The sequence below is a fragment of the Mustela nivalis genome, assembly GCF_964662115.1.
Source record: "Mustela nivalis genome assembly, chromosome: 7".
NCBI classification, from domain to species: Eukaryota; Metazoa; Chordata; class Mammalia; order Carnivora; family Mustelidae; genus Mustela; species Mustela nivalis.
In genome coordinates, this window is record NC_139026.1 from 94,854,999 (window position 1) to 94,870,804 (window position 15,806).

The window sequence follows — 15,806 nt, forward strand, 5'->3', positions numbered from 1 at the left end:
AAGATTGTTGAGGTAAAAGATACTCTCTTTTCTCTTTCACCACTTACACAAGGCAGTATAACATGGGACAGGTACGTAGTAATTACACACTGACTTGAGACACCAGAATAAACAGGCAAAGTACCAGAAACTTCTCTAAAGATGTCCAAGAAAAGGAAAACAAATGTCGACACTTCCTCCCACTCTCTCATAACTTCAGCACCTTCTCTAAAGTGCCAAGGAAGCCTTAAGTATGGTTTTATGTAAAGCAAAAAGGTGCCTGTTTTGGAGAAATGAAATCTGTTGTGACAGAAAAGTTAAAAGTTTTTAGAAGAGTCTCTGTATTCTTACCTTTTGATGGAACTGAAGAAATCCCAAATCTGTAGAAAGAAAAACAAGCTAAATTTTAGGAAGCTGTTCACACTCCTGCTTGTCTGTCTCCGTGTCAAGTGTACATATGGCACTTCTTGCTTGTGATCTCAAGACTTGCAATCATTAGCTAATTCTAACAACCCCATGAAAGAGGTTCAGTTTACTCTTTTTCTCACCAAGAGACCAGAGAATAAGCTAAAAGGAAACCTTATCAAAACCGAGAGTAACAGTTCCTGACTTTCACCTATTACAAAAATGCTGCTTGGTGAGACCCAATCTATAGCTTCTACATGCAAATCAGTTGAGAATTCTGAACAGAGCCAAAAAAGCGTTTCTTTTCAGCAAGGTCTCTACTCTACTTAAAACCAACAATTTTATTTATTTATTTATTTAAGATTTTATTTATTTATTTGACAGACAGAGATCACAAGTAGGCAGAGAGGCAGGCAGAGAGAGGAGGAAGCAGGTTCCCTGCCAAGCAGAGAGCCCGATGCGGGGCTCGATCCCAGGACTCTGGGATCATGACCCGAGCTGAAGGCAGAGGCTTTAACCCACTGAGCCACCCAGGCGCCCCAACAATTGTATTTAAAACCTAGGGCCTTCATATTATCACTGTCTCAGATCTAGAAGTCTAGGATACTCACCTTGCTGCCCGGGCAGCTTTCTTACTCTCCAAGCTCACAGGTACATTGAATCGTTCAGCTCTCTTCTGCATTCTCTAGGTGATAAAGAGACAAAAAAAGGGGAAGAGAAAAATTAATGTGTGGTTTCCTTCTTTAAGGAGAAAAGTTGTTTAGAAGTGTGTAGCTTTCGAAAATGAGGAGTATATTTCATAAGGTCTAAACTGAGAATACTGACAATTCTAGAAGATTATCAGGTTGTATCTATCCAGGGCTTAACTCAACAGCCCTTTCCAGAATGCAAACACAAAAGACTATTATTACATTCATGTCCTCAAAAACAAAAGGAAAGGAATAAAATAAAACCCACATTCTGCACGAGGCCAAGAAGACAAAAGCTGTGTTTGGTTGACCTTTGAAAAGGGATCAAAGGAACAGCTTGATTCCAACATTAGTGGTACTCTTTCAGTTAGAAATGAGGCAGCATTGTCCTATGTCATCTCTACTTAAAAGGTACAAAAAACCCCCACATAGATCTCAATTGGAGACCTTCAGAGATATTGACACAGAATCCAGAGAAATTTCAGTCTTACCAGCTATGAAGTAGTGACATCTTCCCTTACTACTTTTCATCTCTTCTAAGGAATAATCCTCCCAAACTCTAATCTAATAAACATCTTAAAGAGAGTTACCTCTAAGGCCTTAGGACTATATACAAAAAAACTAGGACTTCAAAGGTGACTATGCCAGCCCAGATATTTTCCCAAGTAAGGTGGTAGAAAAATATATCAATACCAAAATCTGTCAATACTGATTTTCTGCCTATGAGTCAATTTTTTAGTGATCATACAGGTAAACCAAAAGTTAAGAAACAGAAAGATAAAGAGAGAGACTGCTGGTCTTCTAGGGAGCAAAATACTTACTTCAGTTTGTGGTATCTCAGATGTAATTTTTACCACCTTCTTCTCTGCTGCCCTGGAAAAGAAGAAATTTTTTAAAACCAGAAAACTTGATATTCTAACCCACAACTTTAGAATATGTAAGAATTCACCTGAATCATGTCCTCTGTCCCTTATCTCTCCATTACCCCTTAGTCCCCCCCCCCAAAAAAAAAACAAAACAAAAACAAAAACAAAAAAAACCACCAAAGCCCATTAGAACTTCAGTTTCTTGAGCTGCCATCTATTGGTAAGAGTTCAGACAGTAGACTAACCTACTTTGCTAAACTATAAAAAAGTAATCAGGAAAAAGTCTGGTTAAATATACTGGTTTGAAAAGGAAACACTCAAAGGACACCGGAAACCACTTCTTTTACTTTTAGGAACCTTAAATTTATTCTGGATTAATGACTATTTCTCCAACCCTCATTTAAATGGCAGCTCTCAATTTTCATCACAACAATTAACGAGTGCTCTACAAGCTCTGGTTTCCTTCTTTTACAAATCCCTTATTTCTCCCACGGGGAGTGTAGCTCCAGCTGGAACAGTCAAATTGAGACAAATAAAAATGCCAGAGGGAGTGGGAAGAAAAAAGGCTAAGGGGAGTTTGAATTAGGAAAACATGGTTAAGTTACTAGTCAAAAGGTTTAAGAGAAAACAAAAGAGGGGGGACCATCGGGGCGGGAGACAAAGTTCAGAAGTACCCAGGATAAATGGAAGGGCATTAACCATCCACCAAACAACTCCCATAAAACTGTGGGTCATAACCAGTCTCTCATTAAGGTCCCTCATTTAGAGACATAGGCAGCCTTTGTTCCAATATCCCGGACACTTTTCCCATTTGATGCCCTGAAAGGTAGTAATGGTTTAATGGCATTTTCAGAGGAAGCAATTCTGGAACAGGAACTTTCTCTCTCCATCCTTTTGTTGGAGATCCCTGGACTGACAGATAAGCAATGGGTGCCCCCTGCTGACCATAACTATATCCTACAATATTTAACTACCCTGGTTAGGGGTAGCGGAGTGAGAGGAATCAAACTAGAAACAGTAGCATATTTTCGGAGAACCTCAAGCCAAAGATGAAGAGCATCTCCTTTTGAATGTTCAAAGTACCTAAATTAGCCCTGAATATTATTAAAGAAATTCTTGAATTCTCATTTGCGGGTCATCCATACTTCCCCAAGCCCCTGTCTGTCTTGTTCAGATAGAAAGGGACACTGACGTTTGATGTTTTTACTTTAAGTCCAGTGCCATTAAGACAACAGTCTTCTCCAATAACCCCCAAGCTAATGACTTTCTTCACATTCCCATCTTGAAGCACAATCACTGCAGTACACCTCGTGGAAGAAAGGGAACCCCAGAAAGGATGCTTCTTTCTGCTGTGTTCCAGCTCCCTCAGGTACAATTAAGCTCAAGCAATAAATACAAATCACATTCTGGAACTCATGGGAAATTTATTCTCTTCGCTGAGAAATTTCTCTCCTACCCATAGTCACATATGAGACATTCTCCAAACTATCGGGACCCAGAACTTTTCTTAACATACATAGTAGTCTAACCACTACTATCACTCTAAAGAGAAAATCACCCTCGCAGCATACACATTTTCAATTTCCTTGTTTAGAAATTCTTTAATAAAATTTAAGCACTCTAAATAAGAGAATCACACATTTTACACAGTCTAAGGATAATGAACTTCTACAAAATTTTCAAACTTCAGGGCGTCTGGATGGCTCAGCAGGTTAAGCCTCTGCCTTCAGCTCAGGTCATGATCTCAGGGTCCTGGGATCGAGCCCCGCATCAGGCTCTCTGCTCGGCAGGGAGCCTGCTTCCCCCCTCTCTCCACCTGTCTCTCTGCCTACTTGTGATCTGTCTCTGTCAAATAAATAAATAAAATTAAAAAAAAAATTTTTCCAACTTCACTGTTAATCCACACAAGCCAATTATTATTGTATTCACCTCATCTTCCTTTTTGCTCCAGAGGTCCCCAAAACATTGCTACTTTAAAGGTATTCCTAAGCATTTCCTTAAGGCATTATATCTAACCATGAATCTCCTATGATGGAAGATAATTACCTGGCTTTAAAAAGCAGTATTATTAGATGTGCCTAGGTGGCTCAGTCAGTTAAGTGTCCAACTCTTAATTTGATTTCAGTTCAGGTCATGATGTGGGTTATGAGATCGAGCCCCACATCAGGCTCTGTGCTGGGCATGGAGCCCACTTAAGATTCTCTCTCTCGGGGTGCCTGGGTGGTTCAGTGGGTTAAGCCGCTGCCTTCGGCTCAGGTCATGATCTCAGGGTCCTGGGATCGAGTCCCGCATCGGGCTCTCTGCTCAGCAGAGAGCCTGCTTCCCTCTCTCTCTCTCTCTGCCTGTCTCTCCATCTACTTGTGATTTCTCTCTGTCAAATAAATAAATAAAATCTTTAAAAAAAAAAGATTCTCTCTCTCCCTTAGCCCCTCACTCCCCTTCCTTAACAGGGGTGAGGGAGAGGCAGTATTATTAGATAAAATCTAATGAAACATTAAATGTACATCTCCTATGATGCAGCAAATCCACTGCAAGGAATTTATCATATGGACATACTTGCAGAAGTATAAAAATAGTTGCATGAGGACATGCAGCACTACATTTTCTGCTATTATGCATTATCTAAATGTTCATCAACAAGAGACTGGTGAAATTACTATTCATCCATAGAATTGAGGGCTATTAGCTGCTAGAAAGCGTAAGGTTCTGAGCTGATAACTACTAAATCTGGGTGATAGGTATATGTGGGTCTACTATACTTTTCTCGTAACTTGTGGAAATACTTGCAATTTCCCACAATAACAAGCTAAAAAAAGAGACCTACCACTTACAAAGATAATTACACCACTTCATGTGGCTGATGTGAGGACTAAATGAGAATACATGTAAAACACTTAGAATCCTGCCGTGTAAATAACTAACATTTAAATAAAAACATTACTGTATAACGATACAAAAAGATCTGAGAAAAATCAAGAAACCCACAATATACCTAGTGTGTCGATGTATCTGTATATATACATATACACAAACTTCCCATGTAACATTCTAAAAGAATATACTGAAAACCTCTTGGAAGTCAGACAGGGGGTGGAGACAAGGGGTACATAATTTTTAATTTATATACTCCTCTATGTAGTGTTTGACTTTTCATTAGCATATATACTGTCTTTTATAGTGCATGAATACAGCTAGGAGAACAAAAATTTTAATAAGGATTCAATTGTAACTAACGTGCTGGATTTGAGAGCCCCCCCCCCAAGAAATGTTTATGATCAACCTTTAGTTTGTGATCAACCTTGTGGGACAGTTTAAATAAATCAAGGTCCACTTTCCACTCTAGTACTCTGTCCTCCCTTCCTCCAATGTAAATCAAAAAGGAAGAAAGAATACAGAGTTACCTAAGAGACATCATCTCTGCTCAGAACCCTCCTCCCTTACAAAATTTTTCATACACAGAGAATCTAGACGATTCTCTACGAAGAAAAGGAATCATCTATTATGATACTACAACAAAAGACTAGAACTAAACTCAGTCTGGGACTGAAGTCTCCCCATCCTAATTATCTATTATATTACCCAGAGACAAACTACATTGCTTCCCTGGGACCATGTATTTGAAATGAAGTAGACTCTTCTGAAAATTTATGATCTAATGAGAAACGAAAAAAGCCAATGGAATGTGTAAGAGGTAAACATGAAAGACTGAACCCCTCCAAAACCCAGAACTATCTGCCCTGTAGTCAGATCATAAAAAAGGGATAGTTACGCATCAACAGTTTTCTCGGGAGGTTCTTCCTCTTTGACAGGCAGTTCTATGGGCTTTGGTTCTTCTTCCTAAAACCAAATGAAACAATGGTTAATATAAATCAACAGTAAATACCCATCAATAAAAGAATATGAGAACTCAAAAATGAACCAGTTTTCCAAAACCTTCATTCCCCCTCTATGCTCCCCTAACAAGTTAGCATTTAAGGCCTCTACTGATTGATGTTAAGCAATATGGCCAAGGTAGCAGCAAGTTGCCAGGCCAGCGACTAACCTTACTCTCTCCAACTCACCTCTGTTTCATCTCCCAGTACATCTTCTTCATTTGCCTCCTCTTCAGCTAAAGAATATTAAAATATTCAGGTCAAGCCCTGCTAAAAAACCATCTTGATCACTGTACTTAAGCTAAAATTATAATCATTTTGCTTTCCCAAAATAAAATTCAATAATGGAAGCCAGAACTGATGCTTATAAAATCTGCTCCACATGGAGATGATAAGACTATATTCTCTACCTAACATTAATACAAAATTGAACTCCAGCTAGACTAAAAAACTGTAATGAGGTCAAACTATAACATTAATAAAAAGTAATGTAGGAGAATATCTTTAAGATTTAGTGGTAGGGAAGGATTTCTTCAAGAAACAAACAAAACCCTGAAGCAAAAGTGACATATGAAAAACTGCAGATTTTCCAAAACTAAGGACACCATGGAAAAAGAAATGACGAAGAAGGTATTTATTTCTAAAACCAAAAGGGACCAGTTACTAGGAATACAAAATGTCTACATTCAGGGGAACCCCACTGAAACCACGGTGAAGAAAAATCCCTAAGAACCATAAGCACAAGAAATGTTCAAACTTTATAATAATGAGAGAAATGTAAATTGAAGCAAAAGATTAGCAAAAATTAACTCACTTGATAGGATAGTGTCAAGTTCAGGTATGTGGAGGAGATAAAAGAACCCCTATGCACTGATGATGAGAGTACTGTAGATTTACAGAGGAATTTTGGAACACAATTTGGCAGTGCTTTATCATACCAAGAGTACATGTATGAACAGATATTAATTAGCAATCCCACACGTGGGAATATACCCCAGAAAGACACTCACACAGAAATATAAAGGAAGATGAAAGAAGTAGTCTAGGAGGCAATATAGGTGTTTCTTGCCAGGTGAATTAAGTACAATGTGGTGGATTCCATATATGACAGAACACTATGCAGGAATTTGAATCAATAAACTAGATGACTACACAGCCACAGGCCACACGAATATAAATATATCCTAAAAACACACAAAACTTAGAGAAAACAAGTGAGAAGCAAATATGGCCTCACTGCCAATTATAAAAAAATAGTGTATACCAAACAATACCACAAGGTTTATACAAGGACAAAGACAAAAAATACATATCAAACACATTAGAATAGCTGCCTAAAGGAGGTGGGATAAAAGGAATGGGTACAAAAGGAAACAAAAATTAGAACGGGGCCCTGTACAATCTGGGATGATAATATGCCTTAAATAAAGCTGGTTCTGTTGGTTTTTAAAAAGGTGGAATTGTAGAATGTCAGAGTTAGGACCAGAGATTCCTTACGTTTATGAATTTTAAGGGTGGCAACATTTGTCTCATTTCATAGATCAGAACAGACACCTAGTGAAGTAAATAGTGACTATGCAAAGTTACCAAGTAAATCTCTGGCATAAGAGGAATCAGAATCCAAATTCTCCAATCCTCAGTCTATTGATACTTGTTTTAGCATACTTCCTTTCAAACAATTTGCTGAAATAAAATTTAATGTCTTAAAAAAAGGGAGGGATGTATTTCTTTGCTTTATAATCACTGTTTCAGATGATCAAGAGTTTTCTGATAGAGTTAAGAGCTTATATTACCAACAACCTAAAGGAGGAGAAATCTTCTATATGGCAGAGCCAAAAAAAATTAAACCCTTCACTCATATCACTCTGCCTCTACAAAACACTCACCATGCTCTTCAAGATATGCCTGGAGCCTGTTGATGAGATCTTGTTTTATTCCCTTGGTCTCCAAACCACGAGCAAGACATTCCTGCTTAAGTTCAGCAAGCTGAGAAAAAAGAATAAAGCTTTTCCTTAGTTAACAGAATGAACCTGGTGTTTTTAAAAAAGTTCAATCCCAAACTACCACTCTTAAACCCACCAACCCTCCAGATCCACAAAGTTGGATCTCTCTAATTAATATTCAATATGCAAGAAGGCTTTTCTAAAAGATGATGAAGAATAAATGTCCTACTTTAATAGAATTCTTACCTATTCATGCAACTATTTATCATCACCAATCCCTAGGTATTTCTAGGGATGGGATGGTGTCTGCACCCCCCCATTTTTCCTATATAAAAAAAAATGAATCTTTAAGTAGAACTAATTATCTAAAAGCAAATTCTTCTTACTATCTTACTTACTGCAATTTACTATTTACATGCATATAAGCCTTACCACTAAAGAATTAGGTAGACATATATATTAGCTAGTTTAATGTCAACAATGGATCAACTAAAGGATCTATTTCAAAATGAGAAAAGTATCTAGTGGCATGCTATCAAGTTCTGTGGAAGTTTTAAATCAGTGTCTTGACTAAACATATAACAGCTATGCTTATCAACTTTGCAGACAACAGAAGGAGGAAGGAAGACTTGATAGATTACTGATAGAACTAAAGGGCAGAGAGGGCAAGAAGGGGAGCTCCTCAGAGAACAATGAGCCAAAAAGAAGATTCAATTTGGAAGGACTAGGTATCCCTATGAAGTATTACATTTATATTCAAAATTTAAACTGTTCAAAAATCAGATGAGCAAGATCTGACTCAACAGTAACTCAAAGGATAAAGACCTCAGGATTTTAGATGATTACAAGTACAAAGAGGGTTTGCTACCAAAGTAATTCTAGGTACTGTAACCGAAAAACAGAATCTACATTAAATGACTATTTATTTGATTCTTATTTTAAGAAGCATAATGACACGCTGACCCAAGGAAAACAAGCAGAAAAGGGAAGGCTCCAGAAATCCTATATGCAGATCAGTGCACAAATAGATGGGCACTGAAAGACGACTTCACTGGCTTTGAAGTACAGATCTAAGATCAACCAGAAGTCAGAAAGCAGATCCCTATAAAAGAAAGAACTTTACAATTAACGGAATATGCCAGGCATCTCTGGAAGGCTTTCAACCAAGGGAGCATCTGAAAATGGAGAGGGGCGCTTTTTCCCCTAATACAATGACTGGGCAGGTGGAGCATTCAGTGAGTTGGTCAGGCACCAGGAATACTGTGTGGAGAACTAGCCTACTCAACAAACAGCACCCTCTACTGAGAAACATGGTAGTAAATCACCCATTAAAAGCATAGCATAGCCTCTTCTAAAGTCACCTGGGTTCAAATTTCAGCTTTACCACCTATAGCTATGTAACCCTGGATGACTAATTTAACCTCTCTGTGCCTCAGCTGCCTTTGAAACAGGGATAAGGCAACAGTACCTAGTCCCTAGGGCTGTTAGGATGATTAAATCAGTAATATTTGTAAAGCTTTTACAATAGTGCTTGGCAGCTAGTAAGCACTTCATAAATGTTAGACACTGGCTTAAAGATTAGACAAGATTAAACAGAATCGCTGCTTCACAGGTTTCCAAATTTCACAGATCAATATATTTTTAATTAGGCAGACTGATGGGGCTGCCAACTTTTTTTTTTTTTTATTTATTTGTCAGAGAGAGCGAGCGAGAGCGAGCACAGGCAGACAGAGTGGAAGGCAGAGTCAGAGGGAGAAGCAGGCTCCCTGCGGAGCAAGGAGCCCGATGTGGGACTCGATCCCAGGACGCTGGGATCATGACCTGAGCCGAAGGCAGCTGCTTAACCAACTGAGCCACCCAGGCGTCCTGGGGCTGCCAACTTTTTAAAATATTCCAGCCAGGTGGACTGATACGTTTGTAAAAAACAATAAAAACCAGTTATTGGAAAAGAATCACACACTTGGATGTAGCAGTGATGCCAAACTGCTATAAAAGTTTCTAAAAGCTTACTCATTTTTTTTTTTTTTAAACTTATTGCTAACCACTAACAGCTCATGACCCTGCACTGGCCTTCAGACCAATATCCTGAATATTATTAATCTAGAATGGAGACTCTAAATGATCTTAAGAGCCTGGATCTTTTCTACATTGGTACCATGTTTCTTCATTTTCTTTCTGCTTCCTGGAGAACCAGGCTTCTGATCTTAGTTACACTTTAAAAAGTTTCATTCGTTTGGGGTACCTGAGTGGCTCAGTCAGTTGAGCACTCCACTCTTGGTTTGGGCTCAGGTCATGGTCTCGGATCGTGGAATCAGGCCCCATGTAAGGGTCATCACTACGCATGGTGTCTGTGTTAAGATTTTCTCCCTCCCCCCCTCTTTGCGCTCCTCCCTCTGCATGCACGAGCATGAGCATGCGCATGCGCACTCGGGAATGGCCCCTCTCACTAACGCAATCTCTTTTTTTTTTTTTTTTTAAAGCTTTTTTGTTTATTTGTCAGATACAGTGAAAGAGGGAACACAAGCAGGGGTAGTGGGAGAGGGAGAAGCAGACACCCCGCTGATCAGGGAGCACAATGCAGGTCTTGATCCCAGGACCCTGGGATCATGACCCCAGCCGAAGGCAGTCGCTTAAACGACTGAGCCACCCAGGTGCCCCAAACATAATCTTTTATAAAAAAGTTTTCTTTTTTATAAAAGTATTATGTTTACTATAGAATAGTTTGAAAATTCTGAAAAGTACAGAAGAAAAGAGAAGTCTTACATAACCCCAGCAAATGGACATCATCTAACAGTTTAAGTATATCATTTGTGTGATGTGCTTAGAGGGTGCTGTTGTTTACAAAGAATACAACTTCTTTATCTCGTTACCCCTAATCTTTCTCAGAAGCCTCCATTCCTCCCCATCACCACCCTGGGTTTAAGTTAACACTTGCTCGTAAAATATTCAGGCAATTCAAAGCTCAACCTTCTAAGGAGTTGTTCTTCCCTTCTCTTTCCTTCCCCAATTGTGCCTACATAAAGCCAAAGCTTACAAAAACTCCCTGACAAAGAAACGGACAGTGATGGTTTCTGCATAGGTTTCTGATTTAGACTTGAAAGCTGACAGATTGGTACAACTGGTAGTGTAGCGTGGATAGCATCCATCACTGCTGGCCACTGGCCCTGCCATTGCCTTTGGTCACTGAAATCTCAGCCCCCACCAGTTTTGAGTCGCTAACCCCCCAACTTTGGCTCATTCATAAGATCAATAATAGCCTAACATTATGTCACAATACCTGTATCATTCACCTCACTTCATCTCATCACGTAGGCATTCACGTCATCATAAAAATGGTGAGTACAGTATAACGGGTATTTTGAAAGAGACAATGTTATTGTTATTAATCTGTTACTGTCTCTATAAACTAAATTTTATTATAGGTGTGCATTTATAGGAAAAAATATAGTATACATAAGGATTCAGTACCCTAGGTTTGAGGCAACCACTGGGAGGTCTTGGAACATATCCCCCATGAATGGGGTGGAGGAAACTACCGTATAACTAGAATCTAATTCCTTCTGGTCTTTCATACAGATTACTGTAACTCTTAACCCTTGCACTTCATTACAGTTTATTCTCCACAAAGTATCCAGAGTGAACTTTTAAAAATTTAAGTCAGGAAAAAAAAAAATTAAAGTCAGAACATGTCATTCCTCTATTCAAAATCCCTCCAACTTGTTTCCTATCTCAAGGGTAAAAGCCAGAATCCTAATGATCACCTTAAGGTCCTCTTGTAACACTTTGCACAAGACCCACTCCTTGGGGCGCCTGGATGGCTCAGCTGTTAAGCCTTTCCCTTCAGCTCAGGTCATGATCCCAGGGTCCTGGGATCAGGCCCCACATCGGGCTTCCTGCCCAGCAGGGAGACTGCTTCTCCCTCTCCCATTCTCCCTGCTTGTGCTCTAATATATAAACAAAATCCTTAAAACAAACAAACAAACAAACACCTCACTCTTTTACCCCCGAGTCTCTGCTTTAACATCACCTTCTCTATTAAGGCCTTCCCCAGTCACCCTATTTAAAATTTCAATACCCATAATCGCAGAGTACCACTACCTAACATCTCTCCTATTTTTTTCTACAGACCTTACCACTATTTTAACAGACTGTAAATTTGACTTATTTATTGAGACTTTCCCTAGTAAAATATAAACTCCATGACAACAAGAATTTTGTCTGCTTTGCTCTATGCCCAGAACCTACGGCAGTGGCACATGGTAGGCACTCGATAAATACTTCCTGAATAAGTCCCAAACCTTTACTATTAGCTCTCAGCTCTTGAAAAGGAGACCTATATTTCCAACTATTAGACATCTCCAAGTGCAAACCTCAAAGTACAAAACTGAAGTTTCCTTCTCTGTTGCCCCAAACTGGCTTCTCTCAACCTAGACTACTCAAACCTTGGATTCATCTTTCATTCTCCCATCTAATCCATTTACAACTACTTACAATTTTATATCCCAAATTCTTTCAAATTCATTCCCATTCTAATATCCACTACCTTAATTTAGGTCTTACTAAGTCTATTCACTTGACAGTGATTAAGCACTCACTCCATCAAGCATTATCCTAGATACAAGAAAAATAATCATAAAGAGAGTCCTTGCTCGTGTGAGGTTTACAATCTAGTAAGAAAACAAGGCTACCAATGATCACATACTTAATGTTTAATATAAAAAGGTACAGGGTCCTACAGAAGTTTTTAAAAAGTAGTCTGATCATGTGTGTGGATATGGAGAACTTATCTAACCTAAGGGTTCCTTGGGTAAATGATGTTTGCCTGATATCTGAAGGGAGTTAGTACTTAATTAGACAAAGGTATGGGGTATGGAGGTGGCAAGGAACACTAAGGCTGAAAGCATGTGTAACAACAGTTCTGGGTTCTGAGTTAAGAAAGACGGTAGTGCAGTGATTAAGAACATGACCTTGGAGACAGACTACCTGGATTTGAGTCACCACTTCTTATTAGCTCTGCAACCTAAGGCAAGTTACTCAATCTCTTTGAGTTTCCATTTTTCTTATTTTAAAGCGGGAATAACAAAATAACAAAGCATTTACCTTACAAGGTTATTATGAGAATTAAATCAGGCAATGTATGTAAATAGATTCGACCAGACCTTGCCACATAGTAAATTCTAAGTAATTGTTAGTAATTAATGAACACAGCTATTCTGAGGAATAAAATGTAGTAAAGCCACAGTGGTTGGCAGTGTGAGAAACTAAGCTGGAGAGATTGCCAGGGGTATAATTAAAAGGTTTTAAGCAGCACAGTGACTACTATAATAAAAATCTAACTAGTAAAAAAATCTCTTGCTCTCCAGATCCCATCCTCCATGCCAAAAGAACACAAACTGATCACATCAGCTCTTCCTTTCAAATATTCAAAGGCTCCTCACCTTCTGCCTATGTGACAAAAACCAAACACCTTACACAAGTTAAAAGGCCCTTTTCAATATCATTCCATTCCACCTTTATGGTCACACAGTTCACCTACCTTCCCTTCCAAATTATCATCAATCATCAATGTACTTTATGCTTCAATATTACAAATGTCCCACTGTTCTCAACATTCTGACACTAAATATCCTTGTGGTTCTCTCCTCTGCAGTAGTCCCGCGTCCCGCTTTTCACCATTGAATGGAAATCTGGTATCACTACAGTTCAAGACATTTTCACCCACATTCAGACTCTCTCTCCCAGTTAGAGTGACTACATTTCTACAAAATCTTCAGAAATTTGCTGTTGATATGGAGTTACATATCAATTCAGATAATATTTTTCCCTCCTATTTCACAGCTTGTTCCTTCCATCTGAGAATCTATACTAAAGCCACAAATTCTCTTTATAAAACTGGGGTTTTACAAAAAGAGATAAAAGTCTGGTCAATGCAAAAGTCAGGATCACTCCATCAAGATTAACAGTGGAACCAAGCATTAACTATCCTGGAAGTCAGAATTAAAGGCATAGGTTCTTAACCAGAGGTCCACGGACTCCTCAGGGCTACAACGTAATTTTATGAAGCCCCTCAAATCGCATGCAAAGTATATGTACATGCCTTTTTCTGGGAAGAGGGTTCATACCTTTCATCAGAGTTTCAAAGATATCTGTGACCTCCAAAAGGTTAAGAAGTGCTCTAGAGAAAAAGCAAAGACAAGCAAACGTGATTAAAAGAGTGAATCCTTTTCAGGGGCACCTGGGTGGCTCAGCTGGATAAGTGTCCGATTCTTGATTTCAGCTCAGGTCATGATCTCAGGGTTAGGAGACTGAGCCAGGTATCCAGCTCCCCAAGAGACTGCTTACTCTCTCCATCTCCCTCTCCCTCTCCCTCTGCCCTTCCCCCTGCTCATGCTCTCCCTCCCCCTCTCTAAAAATAAATAAAACCTTAAAAAAAAAAAGCCTTTTCAGGCTGACAGGAGGGTCTCATATTCTTTCAGACTATAATACCTGAAAACACATCAGAGGACATTATCCTATCAAAATCAAATTAATACAGACCTGACAAACAGATTTTATGGAAAGAATCACTCCACAAACCAACACAAAATCCACAAAGGCAAGTCACAAGACTAGTGACTTACTCCAAGGACTTCAAAAGTGGAATTAATAAAAAGAAAATACTATTCTTCTATTCGTATTTCCCTTTCATCTCACTCAAAACTTTTCAGGGTGCCTGGGTGGCTCAGTCAGCTAAGTGTCTGACTCCTGATTTCCGCTCAGGTCATGATCCCAGAGTCTTGGGATGGAGTGCCGCATCAGGCTCCCTGCTCAGGGGGAAGCCTGCTTCTCGCTCTCCCACTCCCTCAGCTTGTGTTCCCTCTCACTGTCTCTGCAGAATAAAAAAATAAAATCTTACAAAAATTTTTTTTGTTGTTTTTTTGGTATGTTTTAGGACAGACATAACAGTATGGCAGAACATTATTTAAGTAACAAGACATATAACAGAGGTAGTTACTCAATTTTTACTTGTTGCATTAAGAGACCACTGATATAATCTACAGATTTCAGTGCTACCAATTTAACAGTAACTCCAGGATACACAAAAACCCACTAGAACAGTTTAGAATCCATGGGTGAGAAATCAGATTTCACAGAAAGACTAACTGGTATCAACCAGCATGTGTACTCCCTACCCGCATTCTCTTTACTCCTTTTTTTAAAACCTCATCAAACTTTAAACGATCAGTTTTTGGCTTTGGCTAAATCAGCGTGGTTTGTCCAGGTTCCCAGGATGATACGACCGAAACATCTGATGGGAAAAACTACTGTGAAACCACACATGGACAACTAATCAAGATATTCTCTTAATTCACCTAAAACAAACTACTCATTTCTTCTAGGAGATTAATAATCTCAATGTGAGGAAGCTACCAAGATTCCCAAAAGATACAACTTAAAACCGCCCTGTGACTGAGAGTGTCACCCAGTGGTGACACCAAAAGATGCAGGGTCCACCTGCTATATGAAATGGGAAAAGATAAACCTAACTTCGGAACTGCTCTTCCAAATATTACAGTTACAAGTGAGTTGTCTTTCTAATGATAAGGTATAAGGGTAGGGGATAAGGCTGGCGGGCTGAGAACCGCGTGAGAATTTGAAAAACTTTTAAATCTGAGGTATCTATGCCTTTACTAACCCTTAAGGTCTCCGAAATCCCTGGCTTCTCAGGAGAGGCCTAGCTTCTGAGGCCTCTCCTCACGTTTCAAAGTTAGCTCCGAGGGCGTAACCCCACCTAAAAAAAAAAAGGAGTGGAAGCATTCTCTGGATCCTGTTTGAAACGTGGGTAGAAATACAAAACGCTGCCATCGTATGCTAACGGGAACCCCAGCTTTGGACAACAGACTGAAAAGCATCGACCCAGGAAAGAAAAAGGGGGTCCTGGCTCCAGCATGGGGCAAAGAGGAGGGGACCACTGACGTAATGCAGCTCTGACGAGAAACGTGAAAGGAGTATAACAGGTTGAAAGCACTTGCACATCCGGTGGGGAAGTGACGGATGATACTACGATGAAGA

General features: G+C 39.3%; 1 protein-coding gene across 4 annotated transcripts in view; it reads right to left on the bottom strand.

Annotated features, from left to right (window-relative positions):
• The window catches only part of SARNP (SAP domain containing ribonucleoprotein), a 44,882-nt gene that overhangs the window by 28,656 nt on the left and 420 nt on the right, over window positions 1-15,806 (bottom strand). The window contains exons 1-7 of one of the 4 annotated variants that reach the window (XM_082741769.1): window positions 15,430-15,444; window positions 13,877-13,929; window positions 7,698-7,797; window positions 5,709-5,776; window positions 1,895-1,946; window positions 996-1,069; window positions 331-359 (exon numbers count right to left, since the gene is read on the bottom strand). In XM_082741769.1, coding sequence (XP_082597895.1) covers window positions 331-359; window positions 996-1,069; window positions 1,895-1,946; window positions 5,709-5,776; window positions 7,698-7,700 — 226 coding nt within the window. In that variant the 5' untranslated portion in view covers window positions 7,701-7,797; window positions 13,877-13,929; window positions 15,430-15,444. Of the gene's footprint in view, window positions 1-330; window positions 360-995; window positions 1,070-1,894; window positions 1,947-5,708; window positions 5,777-6,000; window positions 6,048-7,697; window positions 7,798-13,876; window positions 13,930-15,429; window positions 15,445-15,806 lie in introns of those variants that run through there. The other 3 variants (XM_082741767.1, XM_082741768.1, XM_082741770.1) reach the window with 3 other exon arrangements.